The sequence below is a fragment of the Phragmites australis genome, chromosome 14, assembly GCF_958298935.1.
Source record: "Phragmites australis chromosome 14, lpPhrAust1.1, whole genome shotgun sequence".
NCBI lineage: Eukaryota > Viridiplantae > Streptophyta > Magnoliopsida > Poales > Poaceae > Phragmites > Phragmites australis.
In genome coordinates, this window is record NC_084934.1 from 28939119 (window position 1) to 28965526 (window position 26408).

The following is a 26408-nucleotide window of genomic DNA, read 5'->3' on the forward strand; positions in this document are numbered from 1 at the left end:
CAACCGTTTGGATAGCTTCTGACTTTTTTATAAAAAAATGAAAAAAAAACCCTACCCAAACATCCTGCAAATCAAGAGGCTGACAGTACCACTCGAGCGAAATTCTAAACCCTAACCTCTCCCAATGTCCCAACCCTAATCGTGCCTTTCGCAGATGGTGACCGTCACTGAAGAAGACACCACCACGGATATCGTCACCATTAAGGATGGATGAATGATGTTTTCTTAATTTATCGTCACTTGAAAAATAGCACAAAAAGAAGAAATACCATGGAAAAACAAAAGAAAAATTGCCGTTGAGATCTGTACAGTGACTGGTAATTTGGGATCGCCAATCGGAAGGGAGAGACGACTGAGAGCATAACAGTCCAGACTCCAGACCAAAACTGTAGTGGTAAACCTGAATAGACATGTAAGAGTGCATTTTTTTTTAGCAAGCGACTGCAAAATTCATGAAAACAATAGCTCCCTGGACTACGCTGTATGTTTCTTCAGCGGCACATCACGGAATTCTCATTTACTTGAGATACAAGTAGAAATTAAACTTGCCCAGAACCATAAATGTTACCAAGCCAAGCATTGGATTCCAACCTTTGTTAAGAAAACATTGGATTCCAGCCTTAACAACGATCACACAACGGCCATGAAGCCACAAGCAACAGTTCATTCATGAACGAAAGCTGAGAAATCCTGCTGGACCGTACACCTTATTATGTACATGCGACTTGCATGCCTCCATTAGACGGGTATAAATGTAAGAGCTAACCAAAACATACTTACACAGGGCACGGACCAAGAATCATGTACAAGAACGCAGCAGTTTAAAGAGCGCCTTGCAACCTAGGGTCAGCAGAACAATTTACAGGGGTTACCTAGGGTGCAAGAGCGTCAGGAAGAAACCTCGATGGTTCTGCGAACCCAATTCCAAAAGATGACTTGGGCAGAGCCTCCACAAAATTGCAGTCTTCGGTGAACTTTGGTGCTTCATAAGTAAGCCAGTTACGTTTTTCTTGATGCGGTCAGAGGAGATCACTTTGCGACGAGAATCAAAGAGAGAACACCTTCCTGTTGTCTGATTTGATCACTTCGCAGATAGTTGGGTGGTTGCTTGCTTCGCGAGTACTCTCTCAAACTCGGCACAGGCCTCAGGCGAGTCTTCTTCACTGGGTGGTACCAGTTGCCAGAAGAGTGGCAAATATGCCTCCCATTCCCTCAAAATCGTGGCACCTTTCTCGCTGCCCGTTTTTTCCTTTGAAAACATCCAAAATTAGCTAAGTCAGGAATGGCCAACAGTTGATACACACTTGTTTTCCTAAAGAAAAACACTCCACTTACAACATAAGCTTCAATCAAGCCCTTCAGCTGCATCTGCCCAGCTGGAGCATTCACTCTCTGCATCTTGACAATTTCCTTGTTGACCTATTAAGACAGTTGCAAGTTATAACCTTTGAGAAGTTGTAAATTATGTGGAAGGAATAACATATAGGCCTCTTTGGTTATTACTTTCTGTGCTTATGCCAGGAATTTCATAAAAATCACGTCAGTTGGTAAATGGCAAACATGAACCAACGAAAAGAAATATAGCGACAGTATTAAACAGCCCAAACCCCACTGACGTGCTACACAGAGAGTAAACTTAAGTTTGAAGCTTGCGAACCTTTGGGATGAGTGTATCATCCTCATCTAGAATGTAGGCAAGGCCACCAGTCATTCCAGCTGCAACGTTCCTCCCAACTCTGCAGATTAAGAAATATTCATGTGAAAGGATTTAGGGAAAGGAGGCAACTGCCAAAAGAAAAATCTGCAGGTTGTACTTACTTGCCAAGTACAACTACACAGCCACCAGTCATGTACTCGCAGCAATGATCTCCAGTGCCCTCAACCACTGCCTGGCCTAGAGAGTTTCTAACTGCAAATCTTTCTCCTGCCTTGCCTCTCACAAATACTTGACCGCCTGTGGCTCCATACAGACAAGTGTTTCCAACTATAGTAGCATCCTCGGGAACAAACCCTGTATTATCTACAGGAACTACTACCAGTTCTCCACCAGCCATACCCTGAAAAAAATCAAAGAAGGTTTGATAAAGCTGGTCAGACAAGATATCAAGAGTTGAATATTTAGTACCTTTCCAACATAATCGTTGGCCTCTCCAACTAGCCGAACATTCATTCCAGGAGTCAGAAAACAACCGAAGGACTGTCCTGCACTTCCAGTGAACCTGAAATGTAAAAATAATTATGTTTCTACCTTTTCATAGTAAAAAAAAAACAAAAACATATGCAAAATAGAACATGGTGAACATACGTGATGTTGAGCTGCCCTGCAAAGCCTGTGTCTCCATACTTCTTGGCAATCACACCCGCTACTCGACCACACACAGCTCTATCAACATTATAAATTTGAAACGTCTTGGAAACCACTTTCTCGTTCTCAATTGCATCAGCTATCTGCAAATTAGATAATATATAACTAATGTTGCACCATGCACGTATTAAGCGACGTGTGATTTAACTCAGGTTCCTACCAACTGTACACTTCACTTTCGACTACATGTAAGGCTAGACAGATCATAAATACTACAGTTGTGGTTTCCAAGACAGAGTGACAAGTCACGGATTTCTTTGATTGATAATGCAGGCCAATCAGCTTTAGTAGATAGCCATTAGTCAAGTTATTCCATGTAACTAAGAGAACTTACAGAAAACATTACCTCAGGATCGACAAGGATTGTATCATCAAGAACAGGGCCATTAGTGTGGACGTCCTGGCTCCTAATCTGGGAGCTGCTCCATTTGGGTAATCCAGCATTCTGATATAAGACCATTGATCAATATAGGTGGCATATGGATGAGATTCCAATACATCAAATGACAATGGCTATCAACTACATACTGATAAGAGGTATCCAAGATCAATGTGCTGTGTTTTCACCAAAGAGACATGCTTTGGTTTAAGCAAATCTGTTCGTCCGATTATATCATCCAGCTTCTCATATCCCAGCTGGGCTAATGCGGCCCGTACCTGAATAAATTAAGCATGATTACTTAAATAGAAGTTACAATCATCCCTCAAATAAATGTTATGTGACAGGAATTGTGAAATAAATTAAGGAACAAAGTTTACACAAACAGCATCAGTAATGAGAATCATGCCATACCTCTTCTGCAACAAAGAGGAAGTAGTTGACAAGATCACCAGGAACACCAGGAAACCTAGCACGAAGCTCTTCTCTCTGCAAGTGCATAGAATATAAGGGATAATCCAACAAGAGGAAGGTAAAATAACTTGTGTTGTTACCACCTGACTAGCAACTCCAACCGGGCAATTATTTGTGTGGCAAATGCGTGCCATGACACATCCAGTTGCTATCATAGCTACAGAACCAAAACCATATTCATCAGCACCCATGGCGGCAGCCATAAGAACATCTTGGCCGCTCCTGAATCCGCCATCCACCCTAAGTACCACCCTCTCTCTCAATCCATTTTGTATAAGTGTCTGGAGGAAGCTAACCAGCTTTAGAAAACAGAAAATGATTTGATAGAAAAGAAAGTGACTACAGCAAACAAATAAATGTAGGAAACCTGGTTCGTTTCTGTAAGACCAAGTTCCCAAGGACCCCCAGCATGTTTGATTGAGCTGATTGGGCTAGCTCCAGTACCACCATCATGACCTGATATCTGTGTAATATAATAGTTATTTAGATGCCCAAAATAAGTATACAGTAAATCTCTAATTCACCCAAGAGTACAGTAGGCCTTGGACAAAAAACATTTGCAAGCAATAAAATAAGAGCTCGTAACATGATTTGTCTCAAGTGCTGCAATAATCCATCAACTTTGGAGTTGGAGCAAAACGTTATGAGGTTTAGTGCGTTCATCCGGTCATTACACTAGTTCAGCATCTTGGCATAGTGTGACATAGCTTATGGTATTTCTGGACAAGACTATCTTGTGCTGCATTGCTGAGATTTTTCTGAAGATTTAGTAAATATCAGAAATGTTCTGCCAGAATATGCACTAAGTTCATAGCACAATTTTCACTAGCATGTAGCGCCTTATTACAAAGAGTTAAGACATAAATTGTGTAAACAGAAGGTAACCACAGATACTTATGTGAATGCAGGTCCATGCACAATGAAAGCATGAGTTAAGTCAATGAATTATTAAAAAAGAAGCTCAACTAACCTGAATTACGTCTGCATTTCCCTTGGAAACTCCAGAAGCTACAGTTCCAATCCCAGCTTCAGCTACCAGCTTTACAGACACTTTAGCTTTAGGATTGATCTGTTCAGCCAGATATTTATTACATATCTTCATTAGTACTAAGAACAAGAACCATAAATTAAACAGCATAACTAGTTGACATAGCACCAATAGATAACAGAAGGGATCCAATCCTTGCGAGTCCCGCAGAAAACTACCATTTTAAAGTAGTTGTAGTTCTCCCATAGTACCAATATTACTAGTTAACATTCCAGATTTCACCAATAGTTGCAGAAGACAAACCTGATGGAGATCATAAATTAACTGTGCAAGATCCTCGATGGAATAGATGTCATGGTGTGGGGGTGGGGATATGAGAGGAACTCCAGGCTTCGAGTTCCTCAGCCGAGCAATGTATGCACTGACTTTTTTTCCAGGAAGTTGACCCCCTTCACCAGGCTTCGCACCTTGCGCAATCTTTATCTCAATTTGTTCAGCATTTACTAAAAATGTTGGTGTAACTCCAAAACGCCCAGATGCAACCTGTAAAGGGGCAGTACAGATAAAAACCAACCCAAATATATTAATCCACTAGAAAGAATACATAATGCATCTGTAATTAAGAACTAACAATAAAGACATAGGGAACTTCGCATTTATACTGCGCAAGATAATTCACTTAAATACGCTATAGTCCTTTCTTTGTGTGACACACATGACAACTTATTTATAACAGCAATTTGGACATATGCTACTGAAGTTTCGTGTCTTGAGAAGTGCCACTTGATGTCTCACTAAGATCTTGCCCAGAGACCCCAGAATATGACCAGACATCTCCGGAGTCCAGGCACATCTAGACAGACCTCTAGATCCCTTCTCTGTAAGCAGACACTCCACGGCAGCAGTACCAATTTCCAGGCAGTTCACTAGCATACTAGTATCTGTTTTTTTATTGCGGAAGATTTTTAAGGTTAGCTCCCCACATTTTTGGGAAAAACACACTTATCCAACAGCGCATGAGCTTTCCCGAGGCATCTATAGTCATGGTTTTATTTGCATTCAAAATATACATAATATCCAAGGTATAACAACAACAACAACATTTGTCCTAAGCAAGTTAGGGTAGGCTAGAGATAAAACCTACAAGATCCAACTAAAAAAATGATGAGAAAACAATAATTATAATAAAGGTACTAACAATAGTAAAAAAAATAAAAGTAATAACGGTACAAGGAGACTGATGCATAAGTTATAGTTCTGACACGTGAATAGTTAACTTTCACACGCTTCTATCCGTGAATAGTTCTTTGGAGATATTCTATTCCTTCAAGTCTCTCATTACAGACTCCTCCTAAGTTAGGTTTGGCCGACCTCTGCCTCTCTTCACATTATCAGCGCGCCTCAGTATCCCGCTATGCACAGGTGACTCTGGAGGCCTCTATTGGATATGTCCAAACCATATCAACCGATGTTGGACAAGCTTTTCTTCAATTGATGCTACTCCTACCCTATCACGTATATCATTATTTCGGATCGATCATTTCTTGTATGGCCACAAATGCATCGCAACATACGCATCTTTGCTACACTTAACTGTTAGATATATCACCTTTTAGTTGGCCAACATTCGGCGTCATACAACATCACGGGTCTAATCGCCGTCCTATAGAACTTACGTTTCAGCTTTTGTGGCACCCTCTTGTCACAAAAGATGCCAGAAGCTTAGTGCCATTTTATCCATCCAGCTTTGATTCTATGACTAACATCTTTATCGATATCACCATCCCTCTGTAATATCGATCTCAAATATCGAAAGGTACCCTTCTTGGGAACCACCTCTCCATCTAGACTAACATCTTCGCCATCATTCCTAGTAGCACCGAGATCGCACTTTATACACTCGGTTTTGATCCTACTAAGTCTAAACCTTTTTTTAATTCTAAAGTATGTCTCCACAACTTTAATTTCCTATTAACCCCTATCCTACTCTCTTCAACTAGCACCACATCGTCAGCAAAGAGCATACAACAAGGGATATCTCCCTGAATATCCATTGTGACCTCATCCATCACAAAAAAAAAAGAAGCATATAGCACCAATAAAGTAAAGTGGAACACCTGCTTAATGGCACTTGTGGCGGTGTCACCGTTCTGAAGACCTTTGAGATGAGGAAGTGTTGGAGAATACCCATCTACAACATCTGTGAGGGGATTCCAACGGATTGGGTCCTGCAAAATGATAAGTCCATAAGCGATTCTATGTCGTAGTTTCCAATTGAAGTCCATACGACTTTATGTTCGTATAAAAGAAATTTATCTGACCCACCTCACCACCTTCTCCTGAGTTAGATTTCCCACCTATTCTATTCATTGCGATTGCAATAGCTTCATGTGTTTCTCTTGAAATGGCTCCAAGGGACATTCCACCTGTACAAAAACGCTCAACAATGGAGGTTGCAGGCTCAACTTTGCCAATAGGAATAGGGGCACGATCACTCTTCAATTCAAGAAGATCTCGAAGAACCTACGACATAAAAGATATGATGAGCCTTGTGGTAACAAAAAAATCAATGGGTTGTCAACCTGAAGGATAAGCACCAACATTGACAGGACGGCTTGCAAGGTGTTGTTGGTAGACGGTGTACGCATTATCACTTTTTTCACGAATTGCTTTGTGCAGCAGCTTTGACATCTCAGGATTATTTGCATGGTATTCACCTATTCACAAAGGACAAAACACCATTAATCAGTACTACGCAGTACACAGTACTAATTCAGTACTAGGGGAAAAAACAATTACTTCGAGCAGCAACTAGAAGAGGGTATTGTTTGAGGGAAAGATAGAAGAGGGCATTAAATGTAGACTAAAATGGATGTAGCTATGCAGTCAATTCTAGGACTTTGCTACTGGTAACACCTTTGAAGTAAAATAAATGTGCTAGAGGACAGCTTAAAATTATCATGCTACATAACAGGAGAGGATGCATGAAGGCACTTCCGTATTGGTAAATCCCAAGTATGAAAGCTGAAAGAAACTTTGATCAAAGATTAATGGTGCCATAGTACGTTTTATAGCATATAATACCAGACCAAAACCAGATCTCGGGTCTGAAATAGCGACATTATGATTAAAAAACATAATATTATAGGAAAATGCCAGAATACATGCATCTAAATCATACAACTAAAAATGTTTCGCTACAAGATAGATACTACCTCCAGGTCTGGATTGGATAAATCCAAAGTTTTCTAGCCTCTTCGCCGTATCTTCTGAGAATGCCTTCACCCAGAATGACAAAGTTTCTCTACCCAGCTTTACAAGGATAGGGATAGTAGTGTTAGAGAAGTGTTAGTAAAGTCACAAAAGAGACAAAACGTAAATGAACTACAGGTGATTAAAAAAAGAAGCCTTCTAAACAGTGTGCCCGGACAATCAAAAAGAAAAAAAAGAAAAAATATACAGATCGGAAAACTGTACAACAACTATGGCATTCAAGCTAGGTAATTGATGCAGTGTACTGAAAAAATGGTTAAATAGTTATGATAGAGTTTAATTACCTCATCAAGTGTGAGCCCTCCAATTTTGGACACACTTCCACAGAAGGCAAGATCAACAACTTCTTGACCAAGACCATAAATTTCAAAGATCTGAGCTCCACAATAACTATCCAAACAATGTGGATGGATTAAACAATTGCAGTAGTAGTTCACTCTTCACAATATTGACAGCATCTAGGTGTCGGTGAGAGTCTCTTCTTTTGTTATGTAGCCAAGTGATTTGGTGCTTTATTGTGTCCTGGTGGTTTTTCTCATGTGTGTTGCTGTTGCTAGGTGAGGTGTTTAGGTGACCTTTCTATCGGTGTGTGCTACCAGGGTATGTGTCGGTGTTTGTATCTCTTTTGTGGTGTATCCCCTTTGGGGATGGCGTATTCTCTTCTTTCTGAAATGAATGGCAGAGCTCCTGCCCTTGGTTTAAAAAAACAATATTGACAGCATAACTCTGTTAATTGGATGGCAAAGATAGACAAACCTTGAGAGCAGTGAGATGCCCATTTTTGAAAGAATCTTGAGCAGGCCAGATTTTACTGCCTGAAAAGCGCATCAATTGAACACATTAACAAAAGTACCAATTAAGTGCTAACTAAAACAGGCAAGACCGAGATAATACATCAAAAAATTAGAGCAGGAAAATAGGACATCAACATGTAAACATGGATCGAAGAGTTCAAATGCCGTATTGGATTCAACTATGTTCAGACGCGTGGCGGCGATACTACAATAATTCAACAAACAAGTCACAAGCTAGAGAAAAGATACCTTGATAAAGTTTCTTTGAGCCTGCTCGATGGTCACTGTGGGCATCTTCCCATTTCGCATCAAATTAACAGTTTTGTTGCTCAGCCTCCATTGCCGGCACGTTTCTAGTGCCAGATAAGGACACACAGCACTAATGCGCAGTATAAAAATGAATATTAGTAAATCTAGTAAGAAGATACATGGTTATTTCAAAACTGCATGATTCATGGAGGAAGCACACAAATGAATACTACAATCTACATATACCGGTTCAACCGAGAACAAACTACGCCTGTGACTTATGGATAAATCTACGATATGCCACCGAATAACAGTCTAATTCCTAATATGCCATCCATTGTGAGGAAGACATATGGGACCTGGACCCACATGTCTTCGCCACAACGATAGCATATAAGGAACATTGCAAGTTATTAGTGGCAAATCGTGGAATCTCCTTATCTCCTTATTTTGTATCAAATTATAATATTTAGATCTAATTACAAGTTGATTAAAGGCCAAAAACACATGTAGTCAAACAAGTGAATTTCTGGGTGTCTTGTCATAAGTCTAGGGTCCAACTCCCATGTAAGCACTGTCTATGGGTAGTATCCTCAATATTTGGCTATGTCCAACACTAGTATTGTGCAGTTGTTCTATGTCCTAAGATCCATGATTCAAAGTTGGGAAGTACCTCTTGGTCCGGTGGAAGAGTCGTGGGATTACAATTCCTCCCACTAGAGTTCAAATTTTGGAGCCCATGTTTTACACACACACACACACATCTTTCACTGATAAAATCTTGTGGACGTGTAATAGGGGACGCACTGACTTCTGTGTGAGTGTGGCATGTGTGTGGAGTGGTACGCCCACGTGTGTGTCTTGACTGTCTTCCATGAAGTCGCAAAGAAAAAAGGATCCATGGTTCTAAGTCCAAACGACTGCTTCTCTGCTCAAACAAGGACTTTGATTGCAATTTTGTGGTTATCATCTATACTTCAATTCCACACCAATCGTCAATGTAAATAATAGAAAGGTGGATCTGGTACGCTGGTTTGTAGACTAGAGTGGGCACATTTTATCAACTTTCTCAGTTTGATCATTTAATTTCCACGCTACTCCTCGAAGAAATTCGATGTGTTCCTAGAAGGAATAATATTGGACAGCCACAGCATGAAGGAATAAATCATAAACATATATCGCTAACATATTTATCAGATGCACAAAGGCATACAGTACTAGGTGTTAGCAAGTGGCAACCGACATTTGGAATGATTGATGTTATTATAACTGGAATATGGACTGCATCGCAGAGTTCCCCTAGGCAGCCGCCTAGCTCCACCCCACCTACCATTTATCCCGCCTACCGCCTAGGCATGCCTAATAGCCAATTAGGTGTTAGGTGCTGGCCTGCCGCCCGACTAGCATCTAACGTCTGGGAAAACACTGCTCCATTGTGTTATGACTTCTGTGTATTTTAAAGGTCACGATGACTTTTAATCCCTTTCATAAGTCAATTCAGATTGGGGATGTGCACATGCTTCTATGCAGGATGAAGCAAATATAAGTAACGAATTGCTGCTATTGAAGGAAATCTATTGTTCAACAAACTCATACCTGGCACCATATCCGATCAAACAGGCAAAGTGATGGGTGCTGAAACACTGAGCAGTATCGGCAACAATAGAAGCAGACATACGGAGGCCATTTTGAATCAAATGCTGGTGGATGGCACCAACAGCTAGAAGTATTGGTATGGCAGGCCGAGTTGGTTCCTACATCATCCAGTAATTTAATATTGCAATCTAGGAAGTGTAGAAAAAACAAAAAAGAACAATCCACTCTCAATTGCATCTTGAATATATTAGTATCAACAATCTGAATTTGAACCAAAATGAAAGCTACACATTTTTATGCAAGCAAAATGAAACATTTTAAGTGAATTACAAAGCACTCGATCAAGAAGATTTCTAGCAACTGTAGGTTTTCATCGTGCATCATTAGTAAAACTAATGCTAGCTTTCTGGCCACAAGACAGGACAATTTAAAAACAGAAGTTATACTAGATTTGGTAGGCAAAATCATAGCGAGAAAAAGTTGACAAGATACCCAAAAAACTGTTCAAAGAGGTGGTTGGATCTTTTAGTGATGCTTCCAAGATAGAAAAGGACCAATCTAAGGTGAACAGGATGTGTGTCAACAGTGTTTGTAATAAGAACAATTAGCCTGATTTGTGCCCATTTGAAGTGAGAACATCCACAGACATTAATGATTGTAGGCCTTTCATGTTGATGCACAGGTGTATTTTATTATTTTCCTTCTTTATTTGTATGCAAGTAGATTGTGGTATGAACGCAGCTCTATGGGGCATTATGTTATCCACTTTGTTTTAATGTAGTTTCTCTGGTTAACTGCACAAAACTTGCATGCATATGTAGACAAGTAAGAGTTAAAAGAATGGTAAGCATACATGCATTTAGATCCTAAGTACATTTCAAGAATAAATATCTGTAAAGCTACTTCAAACATATTTTGAATATGTAAAAACAAGAAACAAATAAAGAAAGTCTTGACACCCGAGACTTTGAAAAGATAGCAGCTTTCAAGTACTGTGCTAACATGTTAAAACATCAGTACTCACAGGTGCTTCAGAACGATCAGAAAGTACAAGAAGTTGAGAACCATTCCGCACAGCAGCATCAGCTTCTTCACAAAGAGCCTTAATTGTCTTATCAAGGGAACCATCTAGACCTTTACGAATATCAAAGTATGTTGAGAGTACTTTGGGCTTCAGTGTTGGGTCCTTCAGTAGCGATTCTAGTTCACCTTCATTCAGCACAGGACTTGATAGAGCAACCTGGAAAAGTCAAAATGGTGGTGTTTTGATATTACCCAGAATAAATAAATGTAAAGTCATACACTTACTATGAAAACTAACTTACCTGATCAGCATTTTCAGGGCCAACCTCCAAGATGTTGCCTCTTTTACCGATATTAACTTCAAGAGACATAACTAAACCTTCTCTGAGTGGGTCAATTGCAGGATTTGTAACCTAGAAATGGGAAAGAAAATCTTGTCTAGTAGAAGCCAAAGCTGAGAGGACGTTTGATCTTGATAATAACTTTGTAAATGAGGAGACCAAATTCCATGGAGGAAATGGCACCATTGTTACAAAGTAAAAGTTGAAAGACCAGTTATGACTTCTAGACAGCAGATGCTCAATGAAACAAATTATTCAGTAAAAAAATCACTATTTTTTCCCCTTCAAGGCTATCATACCAACAAAAGAGTATGCAGCTCGATTTACTTTTTGTGGAATTTTTTATGTGAAAGTATTAAATTTCACAATACACCAGGCCAACCTTTGCACGTACACTGATGGATGCAATTGAAGACGGACTAGATTTGCTGGTACTTCAAAATAACATTTTATTGTGCCTGAGAAAAATGTAATTTCCCAACTATCAACTCTGCTATAGATGAGAAGTTTGCCAAGGAGTACATAGATTGTGCAGTCATTTAACAATTGTTACTGTCTAACTGAAATGGAAAAAATTATTACTTGAGTGCATCAGGATACAAATTTCAATCAATCTAGCACTCAGTCTGCACTGTAAAGGGTTCAGATAATTAATTAAGGATTTACTAACCTGCGCAAACCGCTGCTTGAAATAATCATATAACATGTGTGGCTTTTGTGACAACACAGCTAATGGAATGTCATCGCCCATACAAAATGTTGGTTCCTTTCCTTGTGAAGCCATTGATTCAATTACCATTTGCACATCTTCACTGGAATAGCCAAATGCCCTAGGGAAATGGCAGTGTGTATAAATTAAACATTAAGCCCTTGGTATTTGTCTGTTGTGCAACTTCTGATCTAGAAATAATATATCTAGGTTGTACACAAGGAGAACATGTCATTCCAAGATTCCTGGCAATATTTTACTCAACATTAAACCATGGCCATTCCAAGATCAAAAGCACTGTTTTGGATACATCCTCTGAAATCTCAAGAACACTTTTGTCCACGTATATTTTAATCATTATAGTGATATGTAGAACAAAAAATTGCATAGAATATTATACTATGAACATGTTTTAATTTCATAACATACCAATGCTATTTTCATATGAGTAATCCAAACTATTTCATTTATACTAATGGTCACCATACAAACCTTTTCAACATAAGCACAAGATAGAATATCAGACATACATGCATGCTAACTCAGCCGATAGAAAAAATACGAAGTTCCACAAGACCACAACTCGGACAAGTACAAGAAAAAAATTTAATAGGTATTCAAGATCAATGGAACAAAATTTGATGGATTCTCACTGTTGATGTCTCAAAACCGCCTCATTGTCCATGACAGTTGAGGAGAGGAAGTTGACAGGCTTCATTGAACGTGTCCGTTCTTGCAACCAAGTTCCGTAGGGGTTTGCGGAAGCCACACTTTTCTTCACTTCTGTGTTTTCAAGAACCTGGATGATTCATGAGGTTTAAAATCTACACGAGAAAAGTCTGCAGCAGTCAAAGGCAAGAAAGGGAAGAGGCTGTTTGTTTCTATTATAACCTGTCCAGTATGTAGGTCAACAGTTATCATCATTCCGGGACCTAATCTTCCTTTCATTACTACCTTCGACTCATCCATTGGTATAACACCAACCTGTACGAACCCGACATGAAACTTTGGGATTCACATAACACTTGAGAAGGTGATCAAAATCCACTTCATCAACTATTAGCACATACTTTCATGTCATAATTATAAAACGAATCAGATCAGTTTCAAGTTTCAACTGCTCAGGAGATGGTCAAAAGGTGGGAACTGCAAGAGAAGCTTATACAAGATAACAGGAAAAAAAAAAAGGGAAAAAATAAATTGCTATCCTATTACTGCGTATACTCTCTACTACAACTGAAGTACTGTTTGTTTCTCTGCAAACTAATATAGACAAGAGAACGAGCTGAAATTTAGCCCAGTAAGCGTTTTATACATCATAAATTAATAACCCCTGCTACATACAAGTGGAAAGGTCTAACCCCGAATGACAGTTGATACATTGAACAAAACTCAGCCAATGTTATTTATCTAGCGCCACGACATGAATTTGTGGCCAAAAGGGAAAGAAAGCCATGCAGGATCTTTAAAGTTTGACACCAGGCAACACATGAGTATGCACAGTACATTCAAATAGGAACAAATCACTAACTTCGTAGTTTTCTCCTAATCACCTAGCCTAGCTGTCAGACCTACACTTTAGCAAATGGACACAGTACTTACTGAATGTTACATTTAGTTTAGCTTGTGACATCTGAACTCTGCGATTTGGTATAGAAGGGTGTCAGTATATCTGCAATGAATTATTGTGGATAAACCAAATGCTACAATTCAAGGATTTCAAAATGGATATTCAGTACATATGGGAGTAACAATAATTCTATGCTTACATTGTTCTTGACATGCAATTTTGTACATAAGAAAGAAATAGCTGGAACCTACCTCAGATGCAACATAAACAAAATCATCTGATGTTCTCCAATAGCGTGCTGGACGGAGCCCATTTCTATCAAGAGTTGCTCCTACTGTCCTTCCATCACTGAACATAAAAATATACCAAAAAATAATTGTAAACATCGCCACTCTGTTGCAGGCCATTATTCAGTTGGAAAGGCGGCACTGGAATATCTTATACATGAAATTACACCAAAAAAAGGAAAAATTCCGCTACAGTCTATAAATTTCCTCTTCCAGGGAGCTTCCAGACCAGTTCAATGGTGCCTTTCATGATTTTTTTTACGTTGTCTATTGTTATTGTTAAGGCCCATATATTATTAGCCCATATCATGGCTATATATCCACATCAATCCCAATGAAGTGATTGTCTTCTCAAAATCCAAAAGGTTAGTAACATGGTATCGAGCCATGGATTAGGATTAGGGTTAAGGCTAATCAAAAAATTTAACCCACCCACGATCCATTCACATCGTCATCCATTGACGCCATCTCTGGACGTCGTTCTTCATCAGGTCACCCGTCACGTCGTCCTTCATCAGGCTGTCGTCGCGGCCTCTTTTCATTGCCGCCGTCATGGCTGCCCTTCATCGCAGTGTGGTGCCACCTTCTACTACCGCACGCCGCGGCTCATCCTATTCTAGACCCGGATCCGCCGCCCTACATCATGTCGCCGCTGCCCTATCTGGTCGCCGTTGCAAACATCTCCTGCGGAACCGAGCCGTTGCCTGCCTGGTTGCTGTTACGACCCAATCCGCCGCCCAACTAGTCACCGTTGCGGCCACCTCCCATCGCGGAACCGAGACGCGGACCATCTGGACCCCTTGGCACATGACTGCAGTGCAGAGCCGCTCGTCTTCATCACGCGGATCTGCCTGTGCAGCCCATCGTCATGCTCCATTGCAGCTCCTCTTCGTCAAGTGGAGCCGGCCCGCCTCCATCGCCATCTCATAGAGATTGCTCGAACACTTTTGATTGCCTCTTTTGTTATTTCTCATCTTCGGGGCGAAGCTGTTTCCACTGTTGTTTATCTCATAAATCGACAACCAACGTCCAAACTGTCTGGCAAGTGCCCTGGTAAAGTACTTTTTGGTACTCCTCCTAGCTATGATCATCTTCGAGTGTTTGGGTGTATGTGCTATGTTCTGTTTGCACCTCGTGAGCAAACTAAGTTGATTGCCCAGTCAGTTGAGTGTGTTTTTCTATGATATAGTCCTGAGTATAAGGGTTATTGTTGCTATGATCCTTCCTCTCGTCGTATACATATCTCTCATGATGTGACATTTGTTGAGACTCATCCTTTCTTTTATAACCATTCTACTCAGCCATCCTATTCTCCCACAGAGCCCACATCATTTCTATGTCTCCTTCCTATTTCATCCAGTGATGATGTCTCTACATTTCCCCCATCCGTTCCACTAATTCCTGTTGAGCCTCCTCTACCCACTTCTGCTCCACCTTCACCATCTAAACCACCCATCATACGTGTATACACACGTCGTCCCACAGATCTCACAGAGCTTCCGCCTAGTCCTATCTCCTCGACCAGTCCTAATGCTCCTATTTTTAATGAATCTAACAATTTTGATGAGTCGCATGCTATTTCTGATGAGTCCCAGGTTGATCCACAATATAATCTACGGGATAGTACTACTATTGAGCCTCCTGACAAGTTAGGATATGTTCGTGTGTGAGTGCTATTATTGATGAGCCATCCACTTATCAGGAAGCTTCTAGTATTCCGGAACATATAAACTTCCTCACACAAATCACTATGAAGAAAAATATTCTTAACATCCATATGAGAGATAGTCCAAAATAAGTAGTAGCTACTGCAATCATAGTACGAACAATAGTCATATGAGCAACAAGAGCATATGTCTCATCATAATCTTGTCCCCGAGTCTGCTAAGAACCTCTAGCAACAAGACGAGCTTTATATCTCTCAATGGAACCGTCTGACTTGGTCTTAATTTTAAACACCCATTTACATATAATAGGTATTGCATGTGACGGTAATGGAACAATATCCCAAGTGCCAATACGATCAAGGGCAACAAGCTCCTTGGAATAGCAAGCACCCCTAGGTGTTGGAGCTCCTTCTAGACATGTTTGTTGTCTTCGTCGTGTTTTATATGGTCTTAAACAGGCTCCTCGTGCTTGGTTTGGACGCTTTGTCTCTGTGATACGAGTTGCTGGTTTTCACCTAGTGATCATGATCCTGCTTCATTTATTCATCTCTCTTCACGTGGATGTTCTTTGCTTGTTCTGTATGTTGTTGATATGTTAATTACGGGTGATGATGCCGACCATATTTCTCATGTGAAGAGACAACTTAGTGAGCAATTTCTGATGTCTGGCTTGGGTCCTCTCAGTTATTTCTTAGAGATTGAGGTTTTACATTCTATCAAGGGCTATTACCTTTCTCAGTCCAAATATATACACCTATATATATTGTTTCTTGTTCTGGTATTACTGATAATTGAACACTTAAAACACCTATGAATCTTCACTTGCAGCTTCTTCCTACTGATGGTACACCTCTTGAGGATCTCTCTCGATATAGACATATTGTGGGTAGCCTTGTTTATCTCACTGTTACCAGACCTGACATTGCTCATGATGTCCATATTTTGAGTCAATTTGTGAGTGCTCCTACTTCGGTTCGTTTTAGATATTTACTTCGTGTGTTGCGATACTTAAGGGGGACATCATCTCAGTGTTTGTTTTATGCTCATTATAGCCCACTTCAGCTTCATGCTTACTCAGATTCCACTTGGGCGAGTGATCCAACAGATCGTTGTTCTATCACTGGTTATTGCATTCTTCTTGGTTCTTTTCCTCTTGCATGGAAGTCCAAGAAGCAGGCAGCGATATCTCAATCTAGTACAGAGACTGAACTTCGAGCACTTGCCACTACCACTTCTGAGATTGTATGACTTCAATGGTTGTTAACTGATTTTGGTATTTCTTGTGATGATCCCACACCTCTTCTCTGTGATAATACTGGAGCCATACAGATTGCTAGTAGAAGCATGAACTTACCCGATTTCATTGTCATCAAAAAACAATTACTCTTCAGTATGTGATATCCGAACTGTAAGTTGCAGATTTCTTCACTAAAGCACAGACTCAAGAGCAGCATCGGCTGCATTTGCTTAAACTCAACGCTTCAGATCCGCCTTGAGTTTGAGAGGGGGTGTTAAGGTCCATATATTATCTAGGCCCATATCGTGGCTATATATCCACATCAACCCTAATGACGTGATTGTCCACTCAAAATCCCCAAGGTTAGTAACAATTATTTTATCTATACTATTTTATGTCTCCTATGGGGAACTTTACTGCCCTAGCATGGCTCAGAAGGTTTCCACAGCCACATTCAAATAAGCTTCTACAAAATAGATATTGTTCGATGCCACTTGTAATGACAACACATAGCCATCTCTATTATGATCTATCTCTTTACAATTGGATACATACTAATTCTATATTTCATTCCCTGGATTTAAGTACATAGAAGGAAGTAATATCTGTTATAACACAACAAGGCTTTAAACAAAGTGGACAACACTGTGCTTCACATCAAATACTGAAATAGCAAAAGAAAATAAAGAATAAGGGTCACCAGTTCCATATTGGCATAAAAACAATCTTACCTAAATAATAGTAAAGCAGGTCCATCCCAGGTCTCCATTTGACCTTTGTAGTAGTCATAAAAGTCAATTACCTATACACAAAACAAGGTAAGATTCACTTGGACATGATTGTTTGCATAGGTTAATATGAAAGGGACTACATGCCTGCCCATAACCATACCTCAGGGTATTTTATCGATAATGTTGGATGGTTCTTATATGCCTCAGGGACGAGAATCATAAGAGCTTCAGAGGGACTTCTACCACTTCTTAACAGTAACTGATGCAAGAAAGGATGTGACAACTTAACAACAGCACCAGCAGAATTTAAGGTAAAGTGGACCGAAAAAGAAGAAATATGAATGCAGGCTCTGTGCGCACGTGTTTCCTCTCTAATGGAATGCAGGCTTTATGCTATAATTTTAGTGAAAAGTGCACGGCCTCTTACTTCAGCAGTGCTGTCAAGATTTGCTGAATCAGATGCTTTAGGGTCACCAAATGGGCGAATTTCATGCTCACGACCTCGCCATACAGGAGACTGTAATGTGGCTTCCCTTGATCGCATCCAGTTCAAGTTCCCCTGCAAGGAAAACAGAAAACTATAAATAATGCCCAAGGTACTGCTTAACATCACTATCAAAACATTTGGTAAACATCGTAGGAAGGAACTAAAAACAAGATACAGAGAGCAACAGTAACAACACAGGTACTGTTTGAGGATGTTAATGCAAACCTGTATTGTGTTAATCTCTCCATTGTGTCCAAGCAACCTCATAGGTTGAGCAAGAGGCCATCTAGGACTTGTATTTGTACTGTATCTTCGATGATATATGGCAAATGGAGATCTGTACAGTTGATTCTGAAGGTCCAAATAGAATTGCCCAAGAACCTCAGATCTAAGCATTCCCTTGTAGACAATTGTTCTGCTTGACAAAGAGCAGAAATAAAGTTCATCTGCCCAACTGGCAGATTTTGCAGCCCGCTCTATCAGCTTTCGGCAGATGTATAATTCTCTCTCTATGTCATCAGCATTATCTTCTTTTGCAACTTTCACGAATATTTGTTCTATATTAGGCATGGTTTCTTTTGCGTTGCGACCTACCACTGATACATTAAAAGGAACAGGTCTCCAGCCAAGAACCTCAAGGCCTTCATCCGTAAAAATCTTTTCAGTTACTGCAACATGATATGGGGCCACTTTCAGATCATGCAGAAGCAGAATTAATAGCAATTATGGTAACTAGTACCTAACAAGAAAAAAGACACAGTTTTCAAAAGGAAAGGTAAACAAAACCATGCCCATTTTTACTTTTGCAGCAGATTTCAATGAGAGCGTTATTTATAAAAAATACTCCTATGAAGGTAGGCAAACTAGCACACTACAAACAGAAACTAAATTTTTGGCATATTATAACTGTTGATACTGCTTGCTTTCAAAACATCCTATACCAAGGGAAACTAGTGTAGCAGATAAAGTACATTTCGATCAAAGGTTTTAAGTTTTAAGGACCAACATTGTGTGAGCATGCAAAGTGTGGCAGCCTTCAAATTCCGTATAACAATTGAAGTAGGCTGCAACAAGACAGGGACTGCCAAGTCGAAATCTCTGATCCATATATACATAAAAAGTGCTGCACTTTGAAGACAAGAAAATGCTCTCCTGTGTGGGCAGCATATTGTGGTAAAGCATCAAGACATTACCAGCTTTGGCTTCTTCCATGGACTTCTCGTCTTTTGGAAGGAAGACCATGCCTACACCTGTATTTGTTCTGTCAAGGGGAGCAAGTCCTTGCTTGTTGGCCCAGTCATCAAACAAGTCCCATGGAATGCCGCTCATCAATCCTGACCCATCACCAGAGTCATTGTCTGCTCCACAACCACCACGGTGCTCCATGCACCCAAGAGCCATAAGAGCATCGCGAACAATGTTGAACGAAGGCTCGTTTCTCAAGTTTGCAACGAACCCAACACCGCAGGCTCCACGTTCAGATAAGATATCGTTCAAATCTGCAACCTGGCACGAAAAAGGAATTCCTGATGTCAAGCAGAATAAAACACAGCGTCTGATTTACCGTTGTTGCAACCCATTGAAATACATTCCAGTAGGGACATGGACAATGAGTACATTACAAAAATTCCACCTATGCATTACACAATGTGATACACTGATACTCCTGGAAACTTGATCGTGGTTAGTACCTACCACCACGGCTGTCATCTATCTCTCCCTTACACTCAATTGTTTATTACTCCTGTATTTGGTGTGATTTGCTCGGTTGCTACACTATGTATTTCTCTGCATGGAAGGAACAGATCAAAAGCGACACTTTGCAGCGCATGACGCTCAGCCACGGATTAAAAAAACTAACACCTGCAAGCAACCTCTATTTCATAACAGAAGCTTATCGGTTACTGTAATCAGGAGATGTCAAAACAATTGGACTCGTCAACTGTCTGCGCTGCTATTCTTGTTTTTCCCTATCGCCCAGCACAATCGGCATCATAGGAAGCAAACAAAAGTCAAAGCTAATCCAAAAGGGTTTAAGCCATGAGTCCATCAAAACATGCAATCGCCGATGGCTTCATAAACCAATATAAGTAATCCCGAACCCGCAAAACCCCAAAACACGCGCTCTATAACGATGAGAGAGTCACGAGATCATTAACCCCAATCGCGACAGGAGAACGTGATCGGCGGAGCGCCGCCCATATCCATACCATACCTTCTGCGTGGGCTTCTGCGGCGCGATCTCCCGGTGGGTGACGCCGAGCACGGCGCGGGCGGAGAGAGCCCAGCTCCGCCGCGCCGCCGCGAGCGCGGACGGCCCCCGCGCGCGCAGCCTCCGCGCGGCGGCGGCTCTCCCCGCGAGCAGCAGCGGCGGCGACGGGCAGCGGGGCAGCGGGAGGCGCGCGGGCGCCGCGGCCGGCGGCGCCGCGCGTATGAGCGTGGCCATGGGCGACGACGCGCGCGTGATCCGGTTCGGCGGCGCGCCCCCGCGCAACGCTAGCCCCCTCCCCGCCTAACTAATCAACAAACGCACCACGCGTCCGCGGGGCGCGCGCGAGACGGTGTGATATAGCGCGAGCGGGAGCCGGTGGATGTGGCCACCCCGGCCGCGCGCAAGCCGACAAGGGAGGGGATCGTGTGGAGAGGAGGGGAGCGAACAGGATAGGGCCGGACCGGGGCGGGGATGGATGTGGAGTGGAGTGGAGCGGAGGGGAGGGGAGTCGTAGTTATAGACGACGAGCAACGCGACGACGAGACGCGCGCGAGGGCTTCGGCTTCCGCTCGCCAACCGCCTCTCGGCCGCACGGGGGGACGCGCAGCGAGAGCCGAGAGACTGAGAGAGAGAGACCAATCGCACGGCGGACCAAACCGATCGGAAGAGGCCGTGTGGATGGATGGATGGGAGGCTCGGCGCTTGGGTCTGTGTGGTTTTTAAAGCATGGGGTGGCCTTTTGGTGGGGCCAGGGTTAGTGCCGCGTGGATGGCTGGCGTTTTGCTTAGGGCTGCATTACCGGAGGAACTCCATCATTTGGAGCTTCTTTTCTCATGTTGAGAATCATAAGGACCCATATTTTACTCAAAAGTGTGTACGGAAGTGGGGCCCTGTTGTGTTGTTGTTTTCTTATGCCCGGTAGTTGTGGTCTTGGGGCACGTTTGGAATACGCCGGAGTTAGCCTGGTTATAACTTTGCTGGTCAACTTTTTGGCCAAGGATTTTTTGCTAACGTTCTACTCGCGAATTGGTGAGGAAATGAACTAATGTGAGCGTGAGAGTATGGGCGACGCGTGGCTTAGCAAATATGTTGGCACCGAACTAAGCAACAGTCGCGCGTGCATGGACATACCAACTTTTGGTAGGACGCTCTAGGACCATAAACCAAACTAACCCTTGGTTTATAAAAATGAAAGCTCCACGCGTAAGTCTAATATTGAAGGTAAGGTATATGTTTGATATGGTTCAATGTTTACAAGTCTTATGAAGAAACCCATGTACTTATAAGGGTTTTACGAGTAAATATGTGTATTTGTAAGAACTGATGCAACACATAGTTATTGTACAGTGTACTCAAATATAAAGAGCTTTAAATAAATATAATACGTTTGCACGGGTATTTATTAGTTAGTTATGAGCGTACATTTTCTATATGGCTTCACCAGGCATGCGTGCAGTTTGCAAGTGAAAGGCAGGGACAACTTTGCACAAAGATATTAAAAGGATTTGTTGTTTTTGTTATATTCAGTCAATAATGTAAATGCAGCTGATTCATATTATTAAAGAACAAAAGGGAAGTGCCGTCGCCGTGCATGTGTGAATTGCCATGCTCACTTCAGTCTCGGGCTCTCAGCAACCTCATAATCAAAGATGCAAAGTCTTGTCCAGTTTCTTCCATGATGGCATGATAAAGATTCCTATTGTCCAAACTGTTCTTCCAGAGCCTTGTATTCTTGTGCCACTTGTCATTGCTCACTTGTTTATTCTATAATTTCTATTAATCTAGTTTTGTCTGTCACCCTGTCATCCATTTCTTAAGCTCTCGTCGCAGCAGTGCGGAATCTCGATGATATGGAGATGGTTCATGACAACAGGAATCGTTTTGTCAGAACAGAAAGATGCAGCTTTGTCTCACATAATAAGTTGGATTACGTTGGTGATCGACCAAGTAAAACAACTAGTGCTACGTACATTGTAGTTTCTTGTACATCCCCGGACTTATCCAACTTACAAAAAGGACACAAAGGCTAAACACTATCTTTGGAATTGACACATTTTACATATCTTATAAAATGGCCGTTCAAAAAAAATGTTTGATAATCTAACAAGAAATTGAAATGTTACACAAGAGAAAAGATATGCACGCCACAATTAATATTGTTGATGATATTTCAGTAGTGCACTGTGAGAATCTTTCGCGTCAGTGATATAAGATCTCTCGTTGTTTGGACTCCAAATCTCAATCTACAAGATAAAGTAATGGTTCTGGCATATCGTAACATGCCAGTAAGCAGAATCAGGGGCCAAACTTGCTAAAATGATCCTGGTGTCATTTTACTATACATCTAACAACATATACAAATTTATATGATCGATATAAACAGTTTACTAGTAAAAAAAATTATCCTAATGCTAGTGCACCATCCAAATTATATATAGCTTCGCCCCCGAGCAGAATCAAGTATGCGATTATAGTTAAAATAAACTAAAACTTGCTCATCGACGCCGGCATCATGTGTGCTTACGTAGATACATATCACTTAATATAATCCACTTGTATCTGTTTGCTCGTTTGATATCTAATATATTCCAAGTTATAAAAAAAAAGGGGTTGGCTAAGAGAAAAAAATCAAATTTTAAAATTGTCGACCACTTGCCACGGAAATTAAAAATATTTTTTATCTTCTGTGAAGATAAGAAGTAGCAAAAAGAGTCCGTGTCAGGTAGTAACCAACTTGCTTTTCTTTTGGTAACACATGGATTGTATTTGCTGTATATGCCTTATCTGTAGGATTTCTAGCTTGTTCGGATGGTTTTTTTATCTCTGCCATTACAGACGTCATCTTGTCTAAACACTTATTAACTGAAGATTTATACGGATTGTTTTAGTTCTTTTTTCTTATGTTTTGAGGGACAGAGCGCATTGGAGACTTTGGAGTTGAGCCAACGTTGTTTTTTGTCTAGCTTACGACTGAATATTAAAGAAGAGGAAACAAAAGGAGAAGAAGGCTGCATCGCCTTGTCTTCTGAATATTCTGTCCTGTTCGGCTGTTGGTTGGAATCCGGAGATGTTGCGCGAGACAAAATCCACGTCACAGCGAACCTCTTATGACCTGTATATGCATTGTACCACTGCCACAACGACGTTTATTGCGACTTGCAGCTTGTTCGAATGGCAGTAGGTGGTGAAGACTGAAGAAACTTGCATAGAATGAACAATGTAACAAGAATTTTCCATCGGATGTACAGAATTTTCTCCTTTCTTTGTTCTTCCCTTTATATTAATAAAAAGTAACACAGTGGGGGTTTCCTCTACTGTTCAGCTTTAAAAAAAGGACTGAAGAAACCTGGGCTGTTCTGGAACTGGAACGGGTTCCCTTCAAGCGGCAACGCCACTTGGGTTTGACAATTCTTGCTACCTGGTTGGTCGATTTTCCTCTTATTTTTCATTGCAACCCCGTATCTGGAAAGGAAACTAGTGATTATAACGCGTCAAAGCATGAGTTCCAGTGTTTTGTGTTTTATTTCTGGTCCCAGTGATATGTGAGTTATGAAAGAGCAGGTCACATCTCTTTGATGATATTTATTCTTCTCCTAATGAAGGCGAAGGCGAAGAAGGCGTGACTGAAATTGGAGTAATACTTGTACAGATGTCCTAATCTGCGGCGACAAACTTCGGCTTGAGATATGGTCTGTCAGATTCAGACACTTGAAACGAAGGAAAGGAATCCAGATTCAGACAGAGTCGAAACACCGGAGCAGTTGTATCGTTCCTTTTCAGCCAATTAAGCTGATGTAGTGCCAGACATAACACCTCCAGAATCAGCCAACTCTGCATCGCTATTTGTTGGAAGACCCATAATCCATGAGAGAACAATGCATCCGGTCTCCACTATCAAGTAAGCTTTGCCTATCTTGGAACTGCATGAAAACGCCAGCTCTGTCCGGGAACAAGAGGGAAGATGGATAAGTTTACCTGAACAAATGAAACAAAGTGGTAGTAGGCTGAAGGTGAGGCCAGAAGCTGAAGCTCCTTTGTTCTTTTAGCCGACAGAGTTGGCGACATACGAAAGCTGGTAGCACGGAGCGATCGATTCGGGCGGTCGGTGGTCCGTGGTGCAGTGCAATGCAATGCATCAGAGGCTCGGAGCTGAAGGTTTGGTACGTCAGTTCAGCGTGGAGCCATCTTGTTAGCTGTTTTTTTAGAATCAGGATGATTTTATTCGATTAGTAAGCAAAGTACAATCACAAAACTAAAAAGAACATAGTAATACAAATATAAGCCATCATCAGCATCATCCCGAAGCTTCTCCGAATGCCGCTACCAAGCTAGATCGAAAGAGTCGATGCCGATACCTTCTTCACCGATGAGGTAGGACTATTAAAGGCTATTATATTTTTTGAACCATCATAAACCGCGCAAAACGCTATTAAACCACTGAACGAACCGGATAACCCCATCAGATAAGATATAATACATCTTCCCTTTTTAAAAGAAGTAGTAGCAACGACTCCAACAGATATCAACATGACAAAACCATCAAATCGTACAACAAAAAATCCTCTAGAATTCCTCCTCTTGTTCTAAACCCATTAGAAAACCTAATCATCTAACCTAGCAAAAACAACACAAATTATAAACTAATCTAGCAAACTAGGGGCAGCTAGATCGCCATCGAATTGCTCCGCTCCTGAGTCGCCTACCGAATCACCTCTGTTGCCTCTCTGGAACGTTCGAGAGTCCCCTATCTTGTTCGCTGTTGGATGTTGAGTTGTGCAGTGTGCCGCTGCTCACTGCCCAGTCGACTGCAGTACCGGGGTGGAGACTGGACTGGAGAAGCTGCGCGTGATGCCATTGGAAGGCCGTGCCCAGATTCTATGACCCACGCCGTTGGGTGTCGGCCCACTCCAGCCCGAGCCGAGGTGAGCTGCGGCCGTCTTCAGCCATGAGCAGTTGGCCGTGGGCCATCATCCTGCATATGGGCGATCCAAGCTTCGATTCGACCATTTCCTTGCGTGGCGCCCACCCGATTGAAGCACGAATACCCGTGCCAGCCCAACACTGGACGGAGATGTGCAGGAGAGTAACATCTGCCATATCTACTACTGTACGTGTTCAAAGGATATCTGCGCCCGAAATACAACTCTGCAAGTCCTTGCGCAATCACACGGTATATTTCTCTCGTCTGTTCTATAATTTTTTACTTTTATCTATTCATCCAACATGAATATCAACCTAAATAAACAGCATTTCCGCATGTCCAGTGGAATTTTAGAGTTCATATCTACACCAATGCTGAAAAGTCCTCACCACCTGGCACCTGCCGTTTGGTTGCTTTTGTATTTTATTGGTTTTAGACGTAGACGTGATCACAACCGTGCCACTGCAGTGTGTCCAAAACACACCATGAGGATTGATGGTCCCAATTCAGTCTCTTCTCTCTGGTGGCTGCAACAGCAGCAACTTAAGCCGTTGCGCTAACGCGCATCCATTTTCTTACATGATTTTTATACGATTTTTTTGCAACTGTGTGCGAATCAAAAAGTTTTGTACTGATCTGAGAACGGAATTCAAATAAACCAAAAAGGTGAACGGCTTGATCGGAATCTATTTATATTTAGAATAGCTGAAGTGCTAATCTTTCTTATTCTCCCTTCGGGGCTCCTCATGTTGCTACTAATAGAAACAGTTCGGACCTTGCTCATACAATCCTCTTTCAGAATCTCATCGAATACTAAAATTCGCTGCTCTAGACTACCTACCTACCTTACGTAACTGATGATATCTAGCTCCTGCATGACTGTAATTCGTTAGTTCTTCATTTCGATTCTGCTTTTGTCTTGTTGGCTAGCAATACAGATACCGGAAATCTCTACTGTATAAAATACTAAATACTAATTGATTCACATATGACTCTTCTCCTATTCCCATCTTATCTAATAAAATCCTATAAATTTTGAATAATTTACTTATTTTTATCATTCACACTATTTTTCGATCTCTCCCGTCTCTTACCGGTTACAGAT

The 26408-nt window shown here is 41.3% G+C and overlaps 1 protein-coding gene across 1 annotated transcript; it reads right to left on the bottom strand.

Moving 5' to 3' along the window:
- Nucleotides 1-644: 644 nt before the first annotated feature.
- On the bottom strand, nucleotides 645-20986 carry LOC133889993 (ferredoxin-dependent glutamate synthase, chloroplastic-like). Its single transcript, XM_062330425.1, has 33 exons — nucleotides 20386-20986; nucleotides 19364-19676; nucleotides 18396-18838; nucleotides 18111-18242; nucleotides 17844-17942; nucleotides 17684-17754; nucleotides 14013-14109; nucleotides 13083-13175; nucleotides 12845-12990; nucleotides 12153-12312; nucleotides 11444-11554; nucleotides 11143-11358; nucleotides 10119-10276; nucleotides 8523-8652; nucleotides 8236-8294; nucleotides 7764-7869; nucleotides 7422-7518; nucleotides 6808-6923; nucleotides 6532-6729; nucleotides 6324-6434; nucleotides 4510-4749; nucleotides 4189-4287; nucleotides 3586-3681; nucleotides 3302-3499; nucleotides 3159-3233; nucleotides 2894-3022; nucleotides 2712-2810; nucleotides 2306-2448; nucleotides 2126-2219; nucleotides 1819-2057; nucleotides 1658-1736; nucleotides 1336-1419; nucleotides 645-1249 (listed from the first exon to the last, which is right to left on the bottom strand). The coding sequence occupies exons 1-33, from the start codon at nucleotides 20614-20616 to the stop codon at nucleotides 1082-1084; spliced, it is 4830 nt and encodes a 1609-aa protein (XP_062186409.1). The 5' UTR covers nucleotides 20617-20986; the 3' UTR covers nucleotides 645-1081.
- Nucleotides 20987-26408: the final 5422 nt, after the last annotated feature.